This window comes from Lampetra fluviatilis, chromosome 66, assembly GCF_964198595.1.
Source record: "Lampetra fluviatilis chromosome 66, kcLamFluv1.1, whole genome shotgun sequence".
Lineage (NCBI taxonomy): Eukaryota > Metazoa > Chordata > Hyperoartia > Petromyzontiformes > Petromyzontidae > Lampetra > Lampetra fluviatilis.
The window spans coordinates 4,929,812-4,954,811 of NC_136340.1; the positions used below are offsets into that span (position 1 = coordinate 4,929,812).

General features: G+C 58.0%; 1 protein-coding gene across 1 annotated transcript in view; it reads right to left on the minus strand.

Moving 5' to 3' along the window:
* LOC144952182 (DNA-directed RNA polymerase II subunit RPB1-like) overlaps nucleotides 1-25,000 on the minus strand; it is a 45,557-nt gene that overhangs the window by 10,726 nt on the left and 9,831 nt on the right. The window contains 18 exon segments of the mRNA XM_078882584.1: nucleotides 333-433; nucleotides 966-1,212; nucleotides 4,122-4,346; nucleotides 5,023-5,228; nucleotides 6,175-6,280; nucleotides 6,685-6,856; nucleotides 9,611-9,794; nucleotides 10,560-10,782; nucleotides 11,196-11,399; nucleotides 13,931-14,025; nucleotides 16,509-16,677; nucleotides 17,983-18,192; nucleotides 20,875-21,085; nucleotides 22,105-22,229; nucleotides 23,088-23,220; nucleotides 23,832-24,039; nucleotides 24,042-24,051; nucleotides 24,716-24,877. Of these exon segments, the coding sequence (XP_078738710.1) occupies nucleotides 333-433; nucleotides 966-1,212; nucleotides 4,122-4,346; nucleotides 5,023-5,228; nucleotides 6,175-6,280; nucleotides 6,685-6,856; nucleotides 9,611-9,794; nucleotides 10,560-10,782; nucleotides 11,196-11,399; nucleotides 13,931-14,025; nucleotides 16,509-16,677; nucleotides 17,983-18,192; nucleotides 20,875-21,085; nucleotides 22,105-22,229; nucleotides 23,088-23,220; nucleotides 23,832-24,039; nucleotides 24,042-24,051; nucleotides 24,716-24,877 (2,991 nt within the window).

The following is a 25,000-nucleotide window of genomic DNA, read 5'->3' on the forward strand; positions in this document are numbered from 1 at the left end:
TAACTCCCTCGCCTGGTATACAGGAGGTCGTGGGTTCAATCCTAACCTTTGATGCCTGCTGCTGCTGTATATTTGCAGTCTGCGTGTCTCTCTCATCATCATCACGGTGGCTAGGAGATGTTGACTACCTCGCCTGGTCGACAGGAGGTCGTGGGTTCGATCCCGACCCCGACAATGGCTGATGTATTTTGGTGAGATGTTGACTACCTCGCCTGGTCGACAGGAGGTCGTGGGTTCGATCCCGACCCTGACAACGACTGCTGTATTTGGCGAGATGTTGACTACCTCGCCTGGTCTACAGGAGGTCGCGAGTCTGCGGCCCTGAGACTCACGTCCTGGTACTTGTTGTCGCTGCTGTTCATGATGCGGATCCGCAGCACCAGCTTCTCGGCGTTGTCGTCGTTGAAGATGCAGTTGAGGTCGTCGCCAAACCCTGCGGGGAGGCGGGGCAGGTTGAGGTGCCACCACAACAACCACAACAACAACCACAACAACAACCACAACAGCAGCAACAACAACAACAGCAGCAGCAGGGCCTGTGCCAGGCCAGGTGCACACGGTTACGCAACACCGGTCCCACCGACTAACGCACCGCACCAATCCCGCTCCTACCGCCACCACCACCGCATCATCAATTTCACCACCGCTATCACCACCATCAACAACTTCACCACCGCTCCCACCTACATCGCCACCACCAACTTCACCACCGCTATCACCACCACCGCTATCACCACCACCGCTATCACCACCACCGCAATCACCACCACCGCAATCACCACCACCGCTATCACCACCACCGCTATCACCACCACCGCCACCACCACCAACTTCACCACCGCTATCACCACCGCCGCCACCACCGCCATCACCACCACCAACTTCACCACCGCTATCACCACCGCCACCACCCACCACCAACGGCACCATCACCGCCGTTACCAACGTCGCACCGCCGCCCTCACCGGCGTTGATCTTCTCGGCGATCTGCTCCATGGTGAGCTTCTTGTCCGTCATGTGCTTGCGGTCGAGCTCGACGCGCAGCAGCCAGGGCGAGATGCGCGCCACGTCAAAGTCGGGCATCTCGTAGTACACGTTCACCCACTCCTGGTCCTCAGACACCACCGTGCTCTGGGGCTCCGGGTCGTAGTAGATCGCCGTGTTGCCCGTTACCTTGCGAAGCGTCGTGTGCTCCAGACGGCACAGGATGTCCTGTGGCGGGGAGGGGGCGGGGGGGAGGGAGGGAGAGGGAGGGAGGAGAGGGAGGGGAGGGAGGGGAGGAGAGGGAGGGGAGGGAGGAGAGAGAGGGGAGGGAGGGGAGGGAGGAGAGGGAGGGAAGAGAGGGAGGAGAGGGGAGGGAGGGGAGGGAGGAGAGGGAGGAGAGGGAGGAGAGGAGGAGAGGGAGGAGAGGGAGGAGAGGGAGGAGAGGGAGGAGAGGGAGGAGAGGGAGGGGGGGAGGAGAGGGAGGGAAGAGAGGGAGGGGGGAGGAGAGGGAGGGGAGGGAGGAGGGAAGGAGAGGGAGGGGAGGGAGGAGAGGGAGGGGAGGGAGGAGAGGGAGGGGAGGGAGGAGAGGGAGGGGAGGGAGGAGAGGGGAGGGAAGGAGAGGGAGGAGGGGGAGAGAGGGAGGAGGGAAGGAGAGGGAGGGGAGGGAGGAGAGGGAGGGGAAGGAGGAGAGGGGAGGGAGGAGAGGGAGGGGAGGGAGGAGAGGGAGGGGAGGGAGGGGAGGGAGGGGAGGGAGGAGAGGGAGGGGAGGGGAGGAGAGGGAGGGGAGGAGAGGGAGGGGAGGGAGGGAAGAGAGGGAGGGAAGAGAGGGAGGGGAGGAGAGGGAGGGGAGGAGAGGGAGGGGAGGAGAGGGAGGGGAGGGAGGGAAGAGAGGGAGGGAAGAGAGGGAGGGGAGGAGAGGGAGGGGAGGAGAGGGAGGGGAGGAGAGGGAGGGGAGGAGAGGGAGGGGAGGGAGGGAAGAGAGGGAGGGAAGAGAGGGAGGGGAGGAGAGGAGAGGGAGGGGAGGGAGGGAAGAGAGGGAGGGAAGAGAGGGAGGGGAGGAGAGGGAGGGGAGGAGAGGGAGGGAAGAGAGGGGAGGGGAGGGAGGGAAGAGAGGGAGGGAAGAGAGGGAGGGGAGGAGAGGAGAGGGAGGGGAGGGAGGGAAGAGAGGGAGGGAAGAGAGGGAGGGGAGGAGAGGGAGGAGAGAGGGGGAGGGAGGAGAGGGAGGGGAGGGAGGAGAGGGAGGGAAGAGAGGGAGGGGGGGAGAGGGAGGGGGGGAGAGGGAGGGAAGAGAGGGAGGGGAGGAGATGGAGGAGATGGAGGAGAGGAGGTGGTGGGAGGGAGGAGGGAACAAGTGAAACGATGGATAAGAGAGTCAGGACTGAGGTGATGTGGTATCAAGGACACACGTACGTACGCGTTCGACGTGCGTGCGTGCGTGCGTACACGTGCTTGCTACGTATGTACGTGCGTAGAACTTCTTTCGCACCGTACGGAGCCAACCGTGCCGATCGGTTCTAACGGAATGAGTTTGTCAATCTAGAAGGCGACGACGACGACGATTTAAGTGGCATCACAGACGCATGGACACCCACGGAGATCTTGAGACTCGCACAGAACCAGAGAAACTCGCAGGCGGCCGCAGAAGCGCGTCCGAAAGTGCCGCCCGATGACCATGACGACGACCATGACGACGACCATGACGATGACCATGACGACGACCATGACGACGACCATGACGATGACTATGACGACGACCATGACGATGACCATGACGACGACCATGACGACGACCATGACGACGACCATGACGACGACCATGACGACGACCATGACGACGACCATGACGACGACCATGACGACGACCATGACGATGACCATGACGATGACCATGACGACGACCATGACGACGACCATGACGATGACCATGACGACGACCATGACGATGACCATGACGACGACCATGACGACGACCATGACGACGACCATGACGACGACCATGACGACGACCATGACGACGACCATGACGATGACCATGACGACGACCATGACGACGACCATGACGACGACCATGACGACGACCATGACGATGACCATGACGATGACCATGACGACGACCATGACGACGACCATGACGATGACCATGACGATGACCATGACGATGACCATGACGACGACCATGACGATGACCATGACGACGACCATGACGATGACCATGACGATGACCATGACGACGACCATGACGATGACCATGCCGACGACCATGACGACGACCATGACGACGACCATGACGATGACCATGACGATGATGATTTAAAAGTGGCATCACAGTACCCAGATGACGACGAAGATGGGGGGGGGGGGGGTGACTACCACCGACTTTGTTAGACAGCCGAGTCAGAAACCTCTGCTCGGGAAAGATGACCAACTCCACCACTTTCTCCACCTTTGCCACCACCACTAACACCGCCGCCACCACCACCACCGCCACACCACCATCACCACCATCTCCTCCACCACCACCCCTACCTCCACCGCCACACCACCACCGCCACACCACCATCACCACTATCACCACCATCTCCTCCACCCACCACCGCCGCCACCACTTCCACCACCACCTTCACCACCATCTCCACCACCACCTTTGCCACCAACTCCACCACCACCACCCCTACCTCCACCGCCACACCACCACCGCCACACCACCACCGCCACACCACCACCGCCACACCACCACCATCTCCTCCACCCACCACCGCCTTCACCACCATCTCCACCACCATCTCCGCCACCAACTTTGCCACCAACTTTGCCACCAACTCCACCACCACCACCTCCACAACCACCACTGCCTCCACCAGCTCCAACACCACCACACGACCAGCCACACCTCCACCACTGCCTCCACCACCACCTGCACCACCTCCACCACCGCCTCCACCACCACCTGCACCACCTGCACCACCTCCACCACCGCCTCCACCACCACACGACCAGCCACACCTCCACCACCACCTGCACCACCTCCACCACCGCCTCCACCACCACACGACCAGCCACACCTCCACCACCGCCTCCACCACCACCTGCACCGCCTCCACCACCGCCTCCACCACCGCCTCCACCGCGCCGCTCACCTTTGCGCGCTCGGCGTCGCGTGCCGGCTGCCCGGTGAGGAAGACGGTGAGCGAGGGCGTCTTGGGCTTCTTGGAGATGTTGATGAGCTCCTTGAGACGCGGCACGCCCAGCGTCACGTTCTTGGCCGACACGCCGGCGTAGTGGAACGTGTTGAGCGTCATCTGCGTGGCCGGCTCCCCCAGCGACTGTGCCGCCAGGGCACCTACCATCTCCCCGGGGTGAACCTGGCGGGAGACGTGCGGACGGGGGGAGGGGGAGGGGGGGGAAGGAGAGGGAGGGGAGATGGGGGAGGGAGGGAGGGAGGGGAGGAGAGGGAGGGACAAGAGGGAGGGAGGGGAGGGAGGGAGGAGAGGGAGGGGAGGTTGGAGGAGAGAGAGGGAGGAGAGGGGATAGGGGGTGAGGGAGGAGAGGGGAGAGAGGGAAGGGAGGAGAGGGGAGGGAAGGGAGGGAGGGGAGGAGGAAGGGGAGGGAGGAGAGGGAGGGATGAGAGGGGAGAGGGAGGGAAGAGAGGGGAGGGAGGGGGATAGGGGGGTGAGGGAAAGGAGGGAGGGGAGGGAGGAGAGGGAGGGGAGGGGAGCGGAGAGGGAGGAGAGGGAGGAGCGGAGAGAGAGAGAAACGGATGGAAAGAAATAAAACCCAACGTCACAACCTGCTCGCCGAGACGCAAGCGGGCCGCCCCCCTCCCCCCCCCCTCCCCCCCCAGACGACGTTCGGCACTTGGAGCAGCCCGGCCCGGCCAACACTACGGCGCGTAACCGGCGAGGGCGTCGTGGCTAGAGGCCAGCCGAATCCCAAAGTAAAAAAAAAATCGACTTTTCGTCCGAAACCGAAAACCGAATTTCGGTCGGCCTCCAGCCCGTGGCGGCGGCGGTGGCTGCGCGTTGCGAGCGATCCACTCACGATGGCGTAGTTGAACCGCGCCTCGATCTCGCCTAGCAGCCACTCGAAGGCCTGCAGGGAGAGTCGGAACTCCTCTGTGACGCGACGGGCGCACAGCGTGGATCGCACGTGGCAGTTGAGCAGCAGCGTGGCGTTCTCTTGCGCCTGCCGGCTGAGCGGGTCCTCTCCCTTCACGATCATCAGCCGCTTGCTCAGGTCCTGGACGCCTACCCGGAGGTCGCAAAACGGGTTTAGCTTCATCGGCTTGGTGCTTTCGGTAAAGTCGTCGCGTAGAAGGGAAATAAGAAAATAAGAAAAATTAAACGGAACGAAATTATTCTCGCGGCGTTTCGGCCACAACGCAAGCAGCCGTCCCCACTCAGGCGAAGAACAGGTCTGTCGAGAAGACAGTCTGAATGACACGCCCCAGGCTTGGAGCGTCTATTTACACGTACCCGGCCGCACCTGGGTCGCAAACGGGTACCCGTACCCTACCCGTACCCGTACCCGGCCGGGTATCGGGTACCTGATTGCGACCTCTGGGATGAAGCCACGTTGCAGGCGCGGGTGGGTTGATTCTAGGAACTTGAATTGTGAGAAGAGACAAGACGTTGGGAAATGAGCGACAAACGGTGACTCACCAGTGACTCACGGCCTACCCGTTCTAGGGTCGCAAATGGGTACCCGTACCCAGCCGGGTACGGGTAGCTGGGTATCGGGTAGGGTACGGGTATCAGGTACCCGGTTGCGACCTCTGACGCCTGCACAAATCGGGCACGGGTTTGACAACGGGCACGGGCAAAGGTCCCCCGTGTAGCCTCTAGCAGACTGTGGGGGCAAGTGCTGTTAGCGAACAGCGCCTGTGTAAGGCCGGCACTGTGGCGCACGAGGGGGTGGGTGGCCAGCACCACGCCCGGCCGCCTTTGTCTCCCCAGTGCTAGCGGTGTTTGCTACACACCGCACCAGGTACTCGGTTTGAGGCCGAGTCGACCTAGGGGAGGCCCAGGCAGGGCAGGTTCATAGCGCAGCGTAGAGCTCACCGCTACACCACCACCAACAACAACCACCGCCAACAATAAAAACCACCACCAACAACAACCGCTACACTACCGCCAACAACAACAACCACCACCGCCACCACCAACCGCCGCCACCACCACCACCATCACGCACCTTCAATGATGCGCAGGGGGTTGATGTCGGTGGGCTGGCGCGTGTTGATGTGGAAGATCTTCTGAGCGTTCCAGATCATGCGCATCAAGTTGCACGGCAGCACCACCTGCACAGGGCGCGTCGACGGACACGGCGGGACACGCGGGGACACGGCGAGACACGGTGAGACACGGTGAGGCACGGTGAGACATGGTGAGACACACGGAGAGACACGGCGAGATATGGTGAGACACACGGTGGCACGGTGAGACACGGGGGCACGGTGAGACACGGCGAGACACGGGGGCACGGTGAGACACGGCGAGACACGGGGACACGCAGACACACGGGGAGACACGGCGAGACACGGCGAGACACGGGGAGACACGGGGAGACACGGTGAGACACGGCGAGACACGGCGAGACACGGCGAGACACAGTGAGACACAGCGAGACAGTGAGACACGACAAGACACGGCGAGACACAGTGAGACACGCGTGCGTCTCTGCGTGCGTCTCTCCGCGCGTCACCTTGCTGTCGCCTGTGGGAAACACGGAGCGGAGCGTGTCCCTGTCGGAGCGGACGCGGTCGAACTCCTTGTCCAGCTCGTTCTGGATGTGCGCGTTGCTCATGATGTCGTTGACCACCTCCTCCTGCAGGCAGCGCCGCATGGCGCGCTCGTTAGCAAAGTCGAACTTGTACCTGCGAGCACACACGGGGGGGGGGGGGGGGGACACGCACGGACACGGAGGCATGAGACACGCACGCACGGAGAGACACGCGCGCAGACGCACGCAGAGACACGCGCACACAATCGTGCGAGTGAACAAGTGAACGAGTGAGTACACAAACGATGTGAACGAGTGAGTACACAAACGAGTGAACGAGTGAGTACACAAACGAGTGAACGAGTGAGTACACAAACGAGTGAACGAGTGAGTACACAAACGAGCGAGTGATCGACCGAGTGAACAAGTGAACGAGTGAGTACACAAACGAGTGAACGAGTGAGTACACAAACGAGCGAGTGATCGACCGAGTGAACAAGTGAACGAGCACACAAACGAGTGAACGAGTGAGTGAACGAGTGAGTGAACGAGTGAGTGCACAAACGAGCGAGTGATCGAGTGAGCGAGTGAGTACACAAACGAGTGAGCGAGTCATCAAACGAGTGATCGAGTGAGCGAGTCATCAAGCGAGTGATCGAAGTGATCGATGTGAGCGAGTACACAAACGAGTGAGAGAGTCATCAAGCGAGTGATCGAGTGAGCGAGTCATCAAGCGAGTGATCGAGTGATCGAGTGAGCAAGTACACAAACGAGTGAGAGAGTCATCAAGCGAGTGATCGAGTGAGCGAGTCATCAAGCGAGTGATCGAGTGATCGAGTGAGCAAGTACACAAACGAGTGAGAGAGTCATCAAGCGAGTGATCGAGTGAGCGAGTCATCAAGCGAGTGATCGAGTGAGCGAGTCATCAAGCGAGTGATCGAGTGAGCGAGTACACAAACGAGTGAGCGAGTCATCAAGCGAGTGATCGAGTGAGCGAGTCATCAAGCGAGTGATCGAGTGAGCGAGTCATCAAGCGAGTGATCGAGTGATCGAGTCATCAAGCGAGTGATCGAGTGAGCGAGTCATCAAGCGAGTGATCGAGTGATCGAGTGAGCAAGTACACAAACGAGTGAGCGAGTCATCAAGCGAGTGATCGAGTGAGCGAGTCATCAAGCGAGTGATCGAGTGAGCGAGTCATCAAGCGAGTGATCGAGTGAGCGAGTCATCAAGCGAGTGATCGAGTGATCGAGTGAGCAAGTACACAAACGAGTGAGAGAGTCATCAAGCGAGTGATCGAGTGAGCGAGTCATCAAGCGAGTGATCGAGTGATCGAGTGAGCAAGTACACAAACGAGTGAGAGAGTCATCAAGCGAGTGATCGAGTGAGCGAGTCATCAAGCGAGTGATCGAGTGAGCGAGTCATCAAGCGAGTGATCGAGTGAGCGAGTACACAAACGAGTGAGCGAGTCATCAAGCGAGTGATCGAGTGAGCGAGTCATCAAGCGAGTGATCGAGTGAGCGAGTCATCAAGCGAGTGATCGAGTGATCGAGTCATCAAGCGAGTGATCGAGTGAGCGAGTCATCAAGCGAGTGATCGAGTGATCGAGTGAGCAAGTACACAAACGAGTGAGCGAGTCATCAAGCGAGTGATCGAGTGAGCGAGTCATCAAGCGAGTGATCGAGTGAGCGAGTCATCAAGCGAGTGATCGAGTGAGCGAGTCATCAAGCGAGTGATCGAGTGATCGAGTGAGCAAGTACACAAACGAGTGAGAGAGTCATCAAGCGAGTGATCGAGTGAGCGAGTCATCAAGCGAGTGATCGAGTGATCGAGTGAGCAAGTACACAAACGAGTGAGAGAGTCATCAAGCGAGTGATCGAGTGAGCGAGTCATCAAGCGAGTGATCGAGTGAGCGAGTCATCAAGCGAGTGATCGAGTGAGCGAGTACACAAACGAGTGAGCGAGTCATCAAGCGAGTGATCGAGTGAGCGAGTCATCAAGCGAGTGATCGAGTGAGCGAGTACACAAACGAGTGAGCGAGTCATCAAGCGAGTGATCGAGTGAGCGAGTCATCAAGCGAGTGATCGAGTGAGCGAGTACACAAACGAGTGAGCGAGTCATCAAGCGAGTGATCGAGTGAGCGAGTGAGCGAGTACACAAACGAGTGAGTGAACGAGTGAGCGAGTCATCACACGAGTGAGCGATGTGAGCGAGCGAGTACACAAACGAGTGAGCGAGTCATCAAGCGAGTGAGCAAGTGAGTGAGTACACAAACGAGTGAGCGAGTCATCAAACGAGTGAGTGAACGAGCGAGCGAGTCATCAAGCGAGTGATCGAGTGATCGAAGTGAGCGAGTACACAAACGAGCGAGCGAGCGAGCACACAAACGAGCGAGCGAGTCATCAAACGAGTGAGTGATCGAGTGAGCGAGTCATGAAGCGAGTGATCGAGTGAGCGAGTACACAAACGAGTGAGTGAGCGATTGAGCGAGTCATGAAGCGAGTGATCGAGTGAGCGAGTACACAAACGAGTGAGTGAGCGATTGAGCGAGTCATCAAGCGAGTGATCGAGCGAGCGAGTACACAAACGAGTGAGTGAGCGATTGAGCGAGTCATCAAGCGAGTGATCGAGTGAGCGAGTACACAAACGAGTGAGTGAACGAGTGAGCGAGTCATCAAGCGAGTGATCGAGTGAGCGAGTACACAAACGAGTGAGTGAACGAGCGAGCGAGTCATCAAGCGAGTGAGTGAGCGAGTACACAAACGAGTGAGCGAGTCATCAAGCGAGTGATCGAGTGAGCGAAGTGAGCGAGTCATCAAGCGAGTGATCGAGTGAGCGAGTACACAAACGAGCGAGCGAGCGATATCGACCGAGCTGTCCGCGAGCGCGCGGGGGGGGGGGGTGTGGTTACTTCTTCTCGAAGGCCTTGTCGGACGGCTTCAGCGTGGAGAGGTTCTGGAACTCGACGTGCTCCGCCGCCAGGCCGTCCTCGCCGTAGCGCAGCTGGATCACCTGGTTGATGCCGTTGCGCACCGTCCCGTCGTACTTCACCATCACCGACTCCATCGACTTGATGAGCCGACGTTGGATGTAGCCTGCGCGCGTGTGCGGGGTTGGGGCGGGGGGGCAGGTGCGTCGTTTGTGCCTCGTGTCTGCTACGTTTGCGCGCGATTCCAAACGGGGGTTTGTTTTTGTTTTTTCTCGAGCGAGTGAGTGGGTGAGCAAGAGATTGAGTGAACGATTGAGCGGGCGAGCAATCGACTGAGCCATTGATTGAGCAAGCGATCAAGCGAGCGACCGGGCGAGAGATTGAGCGAGCGACTGAAGGAGGGAGCGAGCGATTGATTGAGAAAGTTGTTTAGCGAGCGAGCGAGCGAACGAACGGGCGAGCGATTGAGGGAGCGAGCGAGCCAGCAAGCGATTAATTGAGCGAGAAAATGAGTGAGCGAGCGAGCGGTTGAGCGGGTGAGTGAGTGAACGATTGAGCGGGCGAGCAATCGACCGAGCCATTGATTGAGCAAGCGATTAAGCGAGCGACTGGGATTGATTGAGAAAGTTGTTTAGCGAGCGAGCGAACGAACGGGCGAGCGAGCGATTGAGCGAGCGAGCGATTAATTGAGCGAGAAAATGAGCGAGCGATCGAGGGAGTGATTGCGCGCGTGAGCGAGCGGTTGAGCGGGTGAGTGAACGATTAAGCGGGCGAGCAATCGACCGAGCCATTGATTGAGCAAGCGATTAAACGAGCGACTGAGCTAGTGATCGAGCGATTGAACGAGCGACTGAGCGAGCGAGCGATTGAGCGAGCGGACCGATCGATCCGCCCCGTCCCATCCATCCCGAGCGAGGGTGCCGCAACTCACCAGTCTCGGCCGTCTTGACGGCCGTGTCGATGAGGCCCTCGCGGCCGCCCATGGCGTGGAAGAAGAACTCGGTGGGCGTGAGGCCCGCCAGGTAGGAGTTCTCCACGAAGCCACGTGACTCAGGCCCGTAGTCGTCCTTGATGAAGTGGGGCAGCGTGCGGTGCTTGAAGCCGAACGGGATCCGCTTGCCCTCCACGTTCTGCTGCCCCACCACTGCGATGACCTGGCAACCGTGGGGTAACGTGGGGTAACGTGGGGCAACGTGGGGCAACGTGAGGGTGCTACTCGCTACTAACAGCACTTGCCCCTACAGCCCTGTTAGAGGCTACACGGGGGACCTTTGTCTGTGTGTCTATAGGTGCTGCTCGCTACTAACAGCACTTGCCCCTACAGCCCTGTTAGAGGCTACACGGGGGACCTTTGTCTATAGCTGATGCTCACAGCACTTGCCCCTACAGCCCTGTCGGAGGCTACACACGGGGGACCTTTGTCAATAGCTGCTGCTCACAGCACTTGCCCCTACAGCCCTGTCGGAGGCTACACACGGGGGACCTTTGTCTATAGCTGCTGCTCACAGCACTTGCCCCTACAGCCCTGTCAGAGGCTACACGGGGGACCCTTCGCCTGTGGCCGCACCTGCGAGATGTTGATCTTGGAGCCCTTGGAGCCGGCCACCACCATGGACTTGAAGTTGTTGTACTCGGACAGCGACTTCTGCGCGGAGGAGCCGGTCTTGTCGCGAGCGTCGTTCAGGATGCGATTCACCTGGTTCTCAAACGTCTGCCGGAGCGTGTTGCCCGGAGTGGGCTCCAGCTCGTTGTTGTGAGCCTTCTCAATCACCTGCACCACGCGGCGGGGGGGGGGGTCACACACGGACGCTGCGTGGCGAGTCTGTGGGTCTCTGCGTGGTGAGTCTGTGGGTCTCTGCGTGGTGAGTTTGTGGGTCTCTGTGTGTGGCGAGTCTGTGGGTCTCTGTGTGGTGAGTCTGTGGGTCTCTGCGTGGTGAGTCTGTGGGTCTCTGCGTGGTGAGTCTGTGGGTCTCTGTGTGGTGAGTCTGTGGGTCTCTGCGTGGTGAGTCTGTGGGTCTCTGCGTGGTGAGTTTGTGGGTCTCTGTGTGTGGCGAGTCTGTGGGTCTCTGTGTGGTGAGTCTGTGGGTCTCTGCGTGGTGAGTTTGTGGGTCTCTGTGTGTGGCGAGTCTGTGGGTCTCTGTGTGGTGAGTCTGTGGGTCTCTGCGTGGTGAGTCTGTGGGTCTCTGCGTGGTGAGTTTGTGGGTCTCTGTGTGTGGCGAGTCTGTGGGTCTCTGTGTGGTGAGTCTGTGGGTCTCTGTGTGGTGAGTCTGTGGGTCTCTGTGTGGTGAGTCTGTGGGTCTCTGCGTGGTGAGTCTGTGGGTCTCTGCGTGGTGAGTCTGTGGGTCTCTGCGTGGTGAGTTTGTGGGTCTCTGCGTGGTGAGTCTGTGGGTCTCTGCGTGGTGAGTTTGTGGGTCTCTGTGTGTGGGGAGTCTGTGGGTCTCTGTGTGGTGAGTCTGTGGGTCTCTCTGTGTGGTGAGTCTGTGGGTCTCTGTGTAATGAGTCTGTGGGTCTCTGTGTAATGAGTCTGTGGGTCTCTGTGTGGTGAGTTTGTGGGTCTCTGTGTGTGGGGAGTTTGTGGGTCTCTTTGTGGTGAGTTTGTGGGTCTGTGTGTGGCGAGTTTGTGGGTCTCTGTGTGTGGGGAGTCTGTGGGTCTCTGCGTGGTGAGTTTGTGGGTCTCTGCGTGGTGAGTTTGTGGGTCTCTGTGTGGCGAGTTTGTGGGTCTCTGTGTGTGGCGAGTCTGTGGGTCTCTGCGTGGTGAGTTTGTGGGTCTCTGTGTGTGGCGAGTCTGTGGGTCTCTGTGTGGCGAGTTTGTGGGTCTCTGTGTGTGGCGAGTCTGTGGGTCTCTGCGTGGTGAGTCTGTGGGTCTCTGTGTGTGGCGAGTCTGTGGGTCTCTGCGTGGTGAGTTTGTGGGTCTCTGCGTGGTGAGTTTGTGGGTCTCTGTGTGTGGCGAGTCTGTGGGTCTCTGTGTGGCGAGTTTGTGGGTCTCTGCGTGGTGAGTTTGTGGGTCTGTGTGTGGGGAGTCTGTGGGTCTCTGCGTGGTGAGTTTGTGGGTCTCTGTGTGTGGCGAGTTTGTGGGTCTGTGTGTGGGGAGTCTGTGGGTCTCTGCGTGGTGAGTTTGTGGGTCTCTGTGTGTGGTGAGTTTGTGGGTCTGTGTGTGGGGAGTCTGTGGGTCTCTGCGTGGTGAGTTTGTGGGTCTCTGTGTGTGGCGAGTTTGTGGGTCTCTGTGTGTGGGGAGTCTGTGGGTCTCTGCGTGGTGAGTTTGTGGGTCTCTGTGTGTGGCGAGTCTGTGGGTCTCTGTGTGGTGAGTTTGTGGGTCTCTGCGTGGTGAGTTTGTGGGTCTGTGCGTGGTGAGTTTGTGGGTCTGTGCGTGGGGAGTCTGTGGGTCTCTGTGCGGGGAGTCTGTGGGTCTCTGTGCGGGGAGTCTGTGGGTCTCTGTGCGGGGAGTCTGTGGGTCTCTGTGCGGGGAGTCTGTGGGTCTCTGTGCGGGGAGTCTGTGGGTCTCTGTGCGGGGAGTCTGTGGGTCTCTGTGCGGGGAGTCTGTGGGTCTCTGTGCGGGGAGTCTGTGGGTCTCTGTGCGGGGAGTCTGTGGGTCTCTGTGCGGGGAGTCTGTGGGTCTCTGTGCGGGGAGTCTGTGGGTCTCTGTGCGGGGAGTCTGTGGGTCTCTGTGCGGGGAGTCTGTGGGTCTCTGTGCGGGGAGTCTGTGGGTCTCTGTGCGGGGAGTCTGTGGGTCTCTGTGCGGGGAGTCTGTGGGTCTCTGTGCGGGGAGTCTGTGGGTCTCTGTGCGGGGAGTCTGTGGGTCTCTGTGCGGGGAGTCTGTGGGTCTCTGTGCGGGGAGTCTGTGGGTCTCTGTGCGGGGAGTCTGTGGGTCTCTGTGCGGGGAGTCTGTGGGTCTCTGTGCGGGGAGTCTGTGGGTCTCTGTGCGGGGAGTCTGTGGGTCTCTGTGCGGGGAGTCTGTGGGTCTCTGTGCGAGTCTGTGGGTCTCTGTGCGAGTCTGTGGGTCTCTGTGCGAGTCTGTGGGTCTCTGTGCGAGTCTGTGGGTCTCTGTGCGAGTCTGTGGGTCTCTGTGCGAGTCTGTGGGTCTCTGTGCGAGTCTGTGGGTCTCTGTGCGAGTCTGTGGGTCTCTGTGCGAGTCTGTGGGTCTCTGTGCGAGTCTGTGGGTCTCTGTGCGAGTCTGTGGGTCTCTGTGCGAGTCTGTGGGTCTCTGTGCGAGTCTGTGGGTCTCTGTGCGAGTCTGTGGGTCTCTGTGCGAGTCTGTGGGTCTCTGTGCGAGTCTCTGAGTCGCCACCACCACCACCCCCTCACCTCTATCACGTCCTGCTTGGCTTTCTTGATGGTGTTCTGGATGTCCTGGTAAGTCTTGGCGTCGGCAATGGAGTCACCAATGCCGATGGAGTGACCTGGCACGGCACACGGCGGGGGGGCGACGAGACCAAAGCAGCCGCACCTCCGATTAGCGCCGTTGACTAACGTACGGTGCGAAAGAAGTTCAACACACACACACACATACTTCCCTATCAAACACAGATCATACTTGCACATGCGTCTAACTTTCTTTCCCGGCGCCATACGTGAGGGTGCCACGTTGGCTAGGAGATGTTGACTACCTCGCCTGGTATACAGGAGGTTGTGAGTTCGATCCCGACCCTGACGATGCCTGCTGCTGCTGCTGCTGTATATTTGGAGTCTGCGTCTCTCTCATCATCATCACGGTGGCTAGATGTTGACATCCTCTCCTGGTCTACAGGAGGTCGTGGGTTTCGATCCTGACCCTGACGATGCCTGCTGCATATTTGGAGTTTGCGTGTCTCTCTCTCATCATCTTCATCACGGTGGCTAGGAGATGTTAACTACCTCGCCCGGTGTGCAGGAGGTCGTGGGTTCGATCCCGACCCTGACGATGCCTGCTGCTGCTGTATATTTGGAGTCTGCGTCTCTCTCATCATCATCACGGTGGCTAGGAGATGTTGACTACCTTGCCTGGTGTACAGGAGGTCGTGGGTTCGATCCCGACCCTGATGACGCCTGCTGCTGTATATTTGGAGTTTGTGTGTCTCTCTATCATCATCACGGTGGCTAGATGTTGACTACCTCGCATGGTCTACAGGAGGTCGTGGGTTCGATCCCGACCCCGACGACGCCTGCTGCTGCTGCTGCTGTATATTTGGAGTTTGCGTCTCTCTCTCTCACCCGTGGATTTTTCTCCGGGTCCTCCAGTTTTTCCCCCATCCACATTTAGAATCGACGTCACGCGTTCAAGAGTATTTGACTTCTATACATTTCCCCGTGATGATGATCAAGCCACTAGGGTCAGGCAGCTATCATGTGTGATGGCCGGGCTCGCTTCTGAGAAGAAAATAAGTATAACCCGTAAAAACAAAGTTTTTCACTATAATTCCTTTATATGCGTGGCAGCGAACTTAATATAAAGGATCTAAAAATATATTCGCCTGTGGAGGACGCGGGGATCGATCCCGCGACCTTTGGCATGGGAAGCGAGGGCGCTACCAACTGCGCTACTCCGCCACGGCCTGTGGAGGGGTTACGCTCTGGGCTCTTATACTGTGAATGAGTTCTATATGAATATATGTAAAATAATTTTTTTTTGCCTAAAAAGTGTAAAATTTAGGGAATTTTTTTTCACGAACATAAATTGTCACGCACAACGAGTCTGAGTGGAAAATGTCAGCTCGATTGGATCACGGGAAGTGGGTTAAAAAACGACCGAAAGATTTGCACGGTCGTAAGCAAGCAAGCACGCAAGCAAGCACGCAAGCAAGCAAGCGAACTTAATATAAAGGATTTAAAAACCGAGCTACCACCACATAGCAGCAAAGAAATAAACGAAATTAGTTGAAATTAATCTTTCCCACCTGATAAAGGATGCTTGTGTTGCGCCCGAAACGTCGGGATCGATTTTATTTTTCTACCCTACGAGACTTTACCGAAAGAAGCCAAGAGTACGATTCCTGCAGTCACGAAAGCTTCAAATCAGGATTGAAATGAGTTCAGTTTGTGGTTTGTTTGTTGGCGTATCGTATCTTGTTGATCTGTGTGTGTGCCCTGGCTTTATTTCTATTGTAATAGCCCGGCGTTCCGTTTGTCCGTCGACTCGATTGTGAGGGAGCCTCTCAGGAGGCCTGCATCAACAAGTTATGGAGATAGAAAACAAAAAAGAAAAAATAATAAAAGCAAAAAAACACTATAAAAATAGTCAAATAAAATGATAAATAAATAGAAAATAAAAGCAAAACATTATTTTATTACTTTATTTTTATAGCGGTTTTTTGCTTTTATTATTTTAAAATAATTTTTTTTTATAATTCTTTATTTTATTATTTATCATTTTTGTTTTCTGCCCCACGTGACTTTACCCAAAGAACCAAAGAGTACGATTCCTGCAGTCACGAAAGCTTCAAATTAAGATTGAAATGAGTTGAGTTTGTGGTTTGTTTGTAGGAAAACAGCCGGACAACCGGCTAAAGACACCACAAAGCCCCCATCCACGTAGCAAATCTCACACCAACTCAAGACCAGCGCTGATCCGCCCCCCCCACCACCACCACCCCCCCCACCACTCCCCCCGACTCCCGTGCCCCCCCCCACCACCACCCCCCCCACCACTCCCACCCCCGTGCCCCCCCCCACCACTCCCGTGCCCCCCCCCACCACTCCCCCCACCCCCGTGCCCCCCCCACCACTCCCCCCCACTCCCGTGCCCCCACCACTCCCGTGCCCCCCCCCCACCACCCCCCACCACCACCCCCCCCACTCCCGTGCCCTCCCACTCCCGTGCCCCCCCCCCACCACTCCCTACCCCCGTGCCCCCCCCACCACTCCCCCCCACCCCCGTGCCCCCCCCCACCACCAACCCCCCCCCCACCTTCTATGAGCAGCCAGTTGTTGACGACGGTCTGGATGTTGCTGTAGAAGAGGCGCGTGGTGTCGTGGCCCATCTCCAGGAACACAATGTGGACAAGCGACCCGGCCGACGTGCCCAGCGACCGCTTGCACAGGATGCCCATGATCAGCTCGCCGTTCTCCACAATCACCTGCAGCAGTAGCAGCAGCAGCAACAGTAGCGGCAACAGCAGCAACAGCAGCAGCGACAGCAGTAGCAGCAGCAGCAACAACAGTAGCAACAGCAGCAGCAGCAGCAACAGCAGCAGTAACAGCAGCAGTGGCAGCAGTAGCAGCAGCAGCAGCAGCAGTAACAGCAGCAGCAACAGCAGCAGCAGCAGTAACAGCAGCAGCAACAGCAGCAGCAGCAGTAACAGCAGCAGCAACAGCAGCAGCAGCAGTAACAGCAGCAGCAGCAACAGCAGCAGCAGCAGCAGCAACAGCAGCAGCAGCAGCAGTAACAGCAGCAGCAACAGCAGCAGCAACAGCAGCAACAGCAGTAGCAGCAACAGCAGCAGCAGCAGCAACAGTAGCAGCAGCAGCAGTAGCAGCAACAGCAGCAGCAGCAGCAACAGCAGCAGCAGCAACAGCAGCAGCAGCAGCAGCAAGAGCAGCAGCAACAGCAGCAACAGCAGCTCAGATTATACCGCGGTCAGCAACGTACGGTGCTGCGAAATAAGTTGTGCGTGTAAACATGTGTGTGGGGGGTGTGTGGGGGTGGGTGGGTGGGTGGGTGGGCAGGCGTGGGTGGACGTGGGTGTGGGCCGGCTTGGGTGGCTGGGTGGGCGTGGGTGAGCGGGCGTGGGTGGGTGGGTGGGTGGATGTGGGTGGGTGGGTGGATGTGGGTGGGTGGATGTGGGTGGGTGGGCGGGCGTGGGTGGGTGGGTGGATGTATGTGGGTGGGTGGATGTGGGTGGGTGGATGTGGGTGGGTGGATGTGGGTGGGTGGATGTGGGTGGGTGGGCGGGCGTGGGTGGGTGGATGTGGGTGGGTGGATGTGGGTGGGTGGATGTGGGTGGGTGGATGTGGGTGGGTGGATGGATGTGGGTGGGTGGATGTGGGTGGGTGGGTGGATGTGGGTGGGTGGATGTGGGTGGGTGGATGTGGGTGGGTGGATGTGGGTGGGTGGATGGATGTGGGTGGGTGGGTGGATGTGGGTGGGTGGATGTGTGTGGGTGGGCGGGCGTGGGTGGGTGGATGGATGTGGGTGGATGTGGGTGGGTGTATGTGGGTGTATGTGGGTGGGTGGATGTGGGTGGGTGGATGTGGGTGGGTGGATGTGGGTGGGTGGATGTGGGTGGGCGTGCGTGGGCGGGCATCGGTGTGGGTGGGCGTGGGTGGATGCGGGTGGGCGTGGGTGGGCGTGTGTGCGTGTGCGTGTGCGTGCAGGCCGCTGCGTGTGCGTGTGCGTGCAGGCCGCTGCGTGTGCGTGCGCGTGCGTGCAGTGCGCGCCGTGCCTTGGTGTCCCCGGGAGAGATGTGGCGGTAGGGGCCGGTGTCCTCGTTGTCGGGGTGGGTGCTGTGCGTCCGCACGCAGTTGATCTGCCCCGGGATGACGAGAGAGAACACCTGCTTGCCCGTCCACAGCGGCTGCGGCTTGAGCACCGCCGGCTGAGGCATCTTGCCGTTCCACGTGGACAGGTACATGAGCAGCGTCATCACCTCCGCCTGCGGCCGCCGACGACGGAGAAACACGCAGCCAACGCGAGGACGGTGAGATGGCCACGGGGTGGCAGCGAGCGCGCCGGTGAGGTGGATGGCGTTAACCGTGAGACGGTGTGAAGGTTCAACTTTTTGGTTGTTTCGGTAAAGTCAGGTAGAAGGGAAATAATAGAATAATAAAAATAAAACGGACTAAAATAATAAAAAATAAAACATAATAAAATAATAAAAATAAAACATAATAAAATAATAAAACATAATAAAATCATAAAAATAAAACATATTAAAATTTCAATTTAAAGCTTTCGTGACTGCAGCATGGATTCATCTTCTTGGTTCTTTCAGGTGAAGAACAGGTCTGTCGGGAAGACAGACCTGTTCTTCACAGACGCCGTCTTCCCGACAGACCTGTTCTTCACCTGAGGACGGCTGCTTGCGTTGTGGCCGAAACGTCGTGAGAATTATTTTATGTTTTATTTTTATTATTTTATTATTTCCCTTCTACGTGACTTTACCGAAAGAACCAAGAAGATGAATCCCTGCAGTCACGACAGCTTTACATCGGAGGTGTGAAGGTTGGTGTAGCTGTAACCATGCCGGTAATATGGCTGATGTAACCGTGACGGTACGATGGCTGCCGTTACCCGAGATGGTAACGATGGCTGCCGTTAACCGTGATGGTAACGATGGCTGCCGTTACCCGAGATGGTAACGATGGCTGCCGTTAACCGTGATGGTAACGATGGCTGCCGTTACCCGAGATGGTAACGATGGCTGCCGTTAACCGAGATGGTAACGATGGCTGCCGTTAACCGAGATGGTAACGATGGCTGGCGTCAACCGAGATGGTAACGATGGCTGCCGTTAACCGTGATGGTAACGATGGCTGCCGTCAACCGTGACGGTAACGATGGCTGCCGTTAACCGTGATGGTAACGATGGCTGCCGTCAACCGTGATGGTAACGATGGCTGCCGTTACCCGTGATGGTAACGATGGCTGCCGTTACCCGTGATGGTAACGATGGCTGCCGTCAACCGTGATGGTAACGATGGCTGCCGTTACCCGTGACGGTAACGATGGCTGCCGTTAACCGTGATGGTAACGATGGCTGCCGTTAACCGAGATGGTAACGATGGCTGCCGTTAACCGTGATGGTAACGATGGCTGCCGTTAACCGTGATGGTAACGATGGCTGCCGTTACCCGTGACGGTAACGATGGCTGCCGTTAACCGTGACGGTAACGATGGCTGCCGTTACCCGTGATGGTAACGATGGCTGCCGTTAACCGAGATGGTAACGATGGCTGCCGTTAACCGAGATGGTAACGATGGCTGCCGTTACCCGTGATGGTAACGATGGCTGCCGTTAACCGTGATGGTAACGATGGCTGCCGTTAACCGAGATGGTAACGATGGCTGCCGTTAACCGAGATGGTAACGATGGCTGCCGTTACCCGTGATGGTAACGATGGCTGCCGTTAACCGAGATGGTAACGATGGCTGCCGTTACCCGAGATGGTAACGATGGCTGCCGTTAACCGTGATGGTAACGATGGCTGCCGTTAACCGTGATGGTAACGATGGCTGCCGTTAACCGTGATGGTAACGATGGCTGCCGTTAACCGTGATGGTAACGATGGCTGCCGTTACCCGAGATGGTAACGATGGCTGCCGTTAACCGTGATGGTAACGATGGCTGCCGTTACCCGAGATGGTAACGATGGCTGCCGTTAACCGTGATGGTAACGATGGCTGCCGTTAACCGTGATGGTAACGATGGCTGCCGTTAACCGTGATGGTAACGATGGCTGCCGTTAACCGTGATGGTAACGATGGCTGCCGTTACCCGAGATGGTAACGATGGCTGCCGTTAACCGTGACGGTAACGATGGCTGCCGTTAACCGTGATGGTAACGATGGCTGCCGTTAACCGTGATGGTAACGATGGCTGCCGTTACCCGAGATGGTAACGATGGCTGCCGTTAACCGTGATGGTAACGATGGCTGCCGTTAACCGAGATGGTAACGATGGCTGCCGTTAACCGTGATGGTAACGATGGCTGCCGTTAACCGTGATGGTAACGATGGCTGCCGTTAACCGTGATGGTAACGATGGCTGCCGTTAACCGAGATGGTAACGATGGCTGCCGTTAACCGAGATGGTAACGATGGCTGCCGTTAACCGAGATGGTAACGATGGCTGCCGTTAACCGTGATGGTAACGATGGCTGCCGTTAACCGAGATGGTAACGATGGCTGCCGTTACCCGTGATGGTAACGATGGCTGCCGTTAACCGAGATGGTAACGATGGCTGCCGTTAACCGAGATGGTAACGATGGCTGCCGTCAACCGTGACGGTAACGATGGCTGCCGTTACCCGAGATGGTAACGATGGCTGCCGTTAACCGTGACGGTAACGATGGCTGCCGTTAACCGTGACGGTAACGATGGCTGCCGTTAACCGTGACGGTAACGATGGCTGCCGTTAACCGTGATGGTAACGATGGCTGCCGTTACCCGAGATGGTAACGATGGCTGCCGTTAACCGTGATGGTAACGATGGCTGCCGTTAACCGTGATGGTAACGATGGCTGGCGTTAACCGTGATGGTAACGATGGCTGGCGTTAACCGAGATGGTAACGATGGCTGCCGTTAACCGTGACCGCGCTTTGCCGGTGCCGTACGCGGTCGAGGAAGACGTCGCGCTTGGTGAACTTGCGAACGGCGGTGAGCGTGTCCTGCACGATGCCCATGACGGGCCGGTTGCTTTGCGGCGTGATGATCATGCGAGGCACCATCGCCAGCTCCTGGATCTCGGCGCGAGTCTCCAGCGACTGGGGCAGGTGCAGGTTCATCTCGTCGCCGTCAAAGTCCGCGTTGTACGGCGTCGTCACGCTGTGGTGGGGGGGGGGGGGGGAGGGGGGGGGGGAGCGGAGGCCAGAAAAGCACGGGCAGGCGGATCGGACGTGGAGACATTTTTTGAAAACCCCACGGTGGCCCGGAGATGTTGGCTACCCCTTTGCCTGGTAGCGATCGATCAGTGGATCGATACGTTCATCGATCGATAAGTTTGCCGATTCATAGATTAGCAAAGCGGCCAATCGATCGCTCGCTCGCTGCCTCGCTCGTGGAAGGCGATGGCGGCGGTGGCGGTGATGGTGGCGGCGGCGGTGATGGTGGCGGCGGTGATGGTGGTGGCGGCGGTGGTGATGGTGGTAATGGTGACGGTGGTGATGGTGACGGTGGTGACGGTGGTGATGGTGACGGTGGTGGCGGTGGCGGTGATGGTGACGGTGGTGGTGACGGTGATGATGGTAGTGGCGATGGTAATAATAATAATAATAGTTCAATTTGTAACGCGCGCAAATTTGCAGACGTAGTGGCCGCAACTCAGAGGCGCGGAGCCAAGCTCAGAGTCGCTCGAAAGCGCCGTGATTGTAGAGGTGAGTTTCTAAGCGTCTCTTGAAGGAGGCGATTGAGGTGATGCTGCGAATGTGCAGAGGGATATCGTTCCAGACTGTTGGGGCTGCCACCGAGAAGCGGCGCATAGACGCGACGACCATCCTGGATCTCGGTATCAAGAGGAGGTCGTGAGTCGCGCTGCGCAGGCATCTGCCGTGTGCCGCGCTGCAAGTGGTGGCGATGGCGGCAGTGATGGTGGTGACGGCGGCGGTGATGGTGGTGGTGGTGGCGGTGATGATGGTGGTGGTGGTGGCGGTGATGATGGTGGTGGCGGTGATGATGGTGGTGGTGGTGGCGGCGGTGATGGTGGTGGTGGTGGCGGCGGTGATGGTGGCGGCGGCGGTGATGGTGGTGGTGGTGGCGGTGATGATGGTGGTGGTGTTGGCGATAGTGGCGGCGGTGATGGTGACGGTGGTGATGGTAGTGGCGATGGTGGTGGTGGTGGCTCCCACCTGAGGTTGAGGCGGAAGGTGGACCAGGGCAGGATGCGCACTCTGTGCCCCATCATGGACATCTTGTGCAGCGTGGGCTGGCGGTTGAAGATGACGATGTCTCCGTCGCACATGTGTCTCTCCACCTGGGGGGGTCAGAGGTCAGGGAGGGGTCAGGGGGGGGTCAGGGCCCAGAGACACGCACAGAGCCGACGTGGATACGTTTAAAAAAAATGTAAAAGACACGTGGACACAGCATTTGCGACACGCTTTACGATCCACGATGAACTTGTTTTAACCAAAAATAAGCAATCGCTCAATCAGTCAATCGTTCGCTCAATCAATCGATAAAATCACTCCATCAATCCGCTTGTTCCCGGATGGACCGCCAGTTACACCACAGCCAGAGGCACCGGTGACACCACCATCTACACCGATACCGTGACACCACCATCTACACCGATACCGTGACACCACCACCTACACCGATACTGTGACACCACCACCTACACCGATACCGCTGCTACACAGCGAGAGGCACCGGTGACACCACCATCTACACCGATACCGTGACAGCACCATCTACACCGATACCGTGACACCACCATCTACACCGATACCGGTTACACCACCATCTACACCGATACCGTGACACCACCACCTACACCGATACCGCTGCTACACAGCGAGAGGCACCGGTGACACCACCATCTACACCGATACCGTGACACCACCATCTACACCGATACCGTGACACCACCATCTACACCGATACCGGTTACACCACCATCTACACCGATACCGTGACACCACCACCTACACCGATACCGCTGCTGCTGCTACACAGCTAGAGGCACCGATGACACCACCATCTACACTGATACCGCTGCTGCTGCTACACAGCGAGAGGCACCGGTGACACCACCATCTACACCGATACTGATTACACCACCATCTACACCGATACCGCTGCTGCCGCCGCTGCTGCTGCTGCTGCTGGTCACCTTGTATCCGATCTGCAGGTGCAGGTCGCTGGGCTTGGGGTGGAAGCGCAGGTCGACACGCTCGCCGTTGTCCCGCGTGATGTACTTTGCCCCGGGGTACTGGTTGTTGCCACGCCGCACCAGCTCCTGCATCCTGCACGGCACACGGGGGGGGGGGGGGGGGGGGGGGCGCGCGGGGGCAAGCACCGGTTAATGCCGGCGCATCGTCGTCTAACAACTGATTATCACCGTCATACGCCTGGTTAACACCATCGGTTGACATCATCCTCTAACACCACCGTCTAACAACGGTTAACACCACCGGTGAACACCACCGTTACCGGTACTGCTGCTCCTAATATACAGCTAGAGGCACCGGTTAACACCATCTACATTGATATCGGGGTCTTGATCGAAACCACGACCTCCTGCACACCAGGGGAGGTAGTCAACATCTCATAGCCACCGTGATGATGATGAGAGAGAGAGACACGCAAACTCCCCAAATATACAGCAGCAGAAGGCAGAAGCGTCGTCAGGGGTCTGGATCGAACCCACGACCTCCTGCGCACTAGGCGAGGTAGTCAACATCTCATAGCCACCGTGATGATGATGAGAGAGAGAGAGACGCAGATTCCAAATATACAGCAGCAGCAGCAGGCATCGTCAGGGTCAGGATCGAACCCACGACCTCCTGCACACCAGGCGAGGCAGTCAACATCTCCTAGCCCCCACGCTGGCGGCCTTCCCCCACCCCCCCGTCACCTGTCGATGTTGAAGGGCGTGACGATCTCGGGGAAGGTCATGTTGGCGGCGATGGAGCGCGGCACGCCGACCTGGTCGATGGAGAGGTTGGGGTCGGGCGTGATGACCGTGCGCGCCGAGAAGTCGACGCGCTTGCCCATGAGGTTGCCTCGCACGCGACCTTCCTTGCCCTTGAGCCGCTGCTTCAGCGACTTGAGGGGCCGGCCGACTTTTGCATCGCCTGCGTCGGCACAAGCGGCGGTTGGGGAGGGCGGGCAGCGCCATGTGATGTGTTAGAAAGGGGGGCGGGCAGCATCACGTGATGCCTTCTTGGTTCTTTCGGTAAAGTCACGTAAAATGGAAATAATAACGTAATAAAAATAAAACATTAAATAATTCTCACGACGTTTCGACCACAACGGCTGCTTGCGTTGTGGCCGAAACGTCGTGAGAATAATTTTATTCTTATTATTTTATTATTTCCCTTCTACGTGACTTTACCGAAAGAACCAAGAAGATGAATCCCTGCAGTCACGAAAGCTTTACATCGAAATCATGTGACGTGTTAGAAAGGGGGGCGGGCACCGCCATGTGACATGTTAGAAAGGGGGGGCGGGCACCATCATGTGATCCATTACAAAGGGGGGCGGCAGCATCATGTGATCCGTTACAAAGGGGGGCAAAAGCAGCATCATGTGATCCGTTAGAAATGGGGGCGGGCACCATCATGTGATATGTTACAAAGGGGGGCGGGGGAACCACCATGTGATGTGTTAGAAAGGGGGGCGGCATCACCACGTGATACGTCAGAAAGAGGGGGGGGGGGGGACGGCAATTTGCAACATCTCAAAGAGGGGGGGGGGGCGGCACGACCACGTGATCCGTCAGACCCGCGGCCAGCTCACCCTGGGCAGCCCGGGCATCTCGTTGTCCACCATGGTGGCCACGTGGAACTGCAGCAGCTTCACGTCCTCGGCGATGATGTGCGCCGCGGCGCCGTTCTGTTCGTTGCGCTTCAGCTGGTTGTTGATCTTCACGATGTCGGCGAGCTTGTGCGTCAGGTCGTCCTGCGGGGACATCGCGAAGTGTCATGGAGGGTCACGGCGGGGGGGGGGTGGGGGCGAGGTTACGGCAGAGGTCGCAACCGGGTACCCGATACCCGTACCCTACCCGATACCCGGCAACCCGTA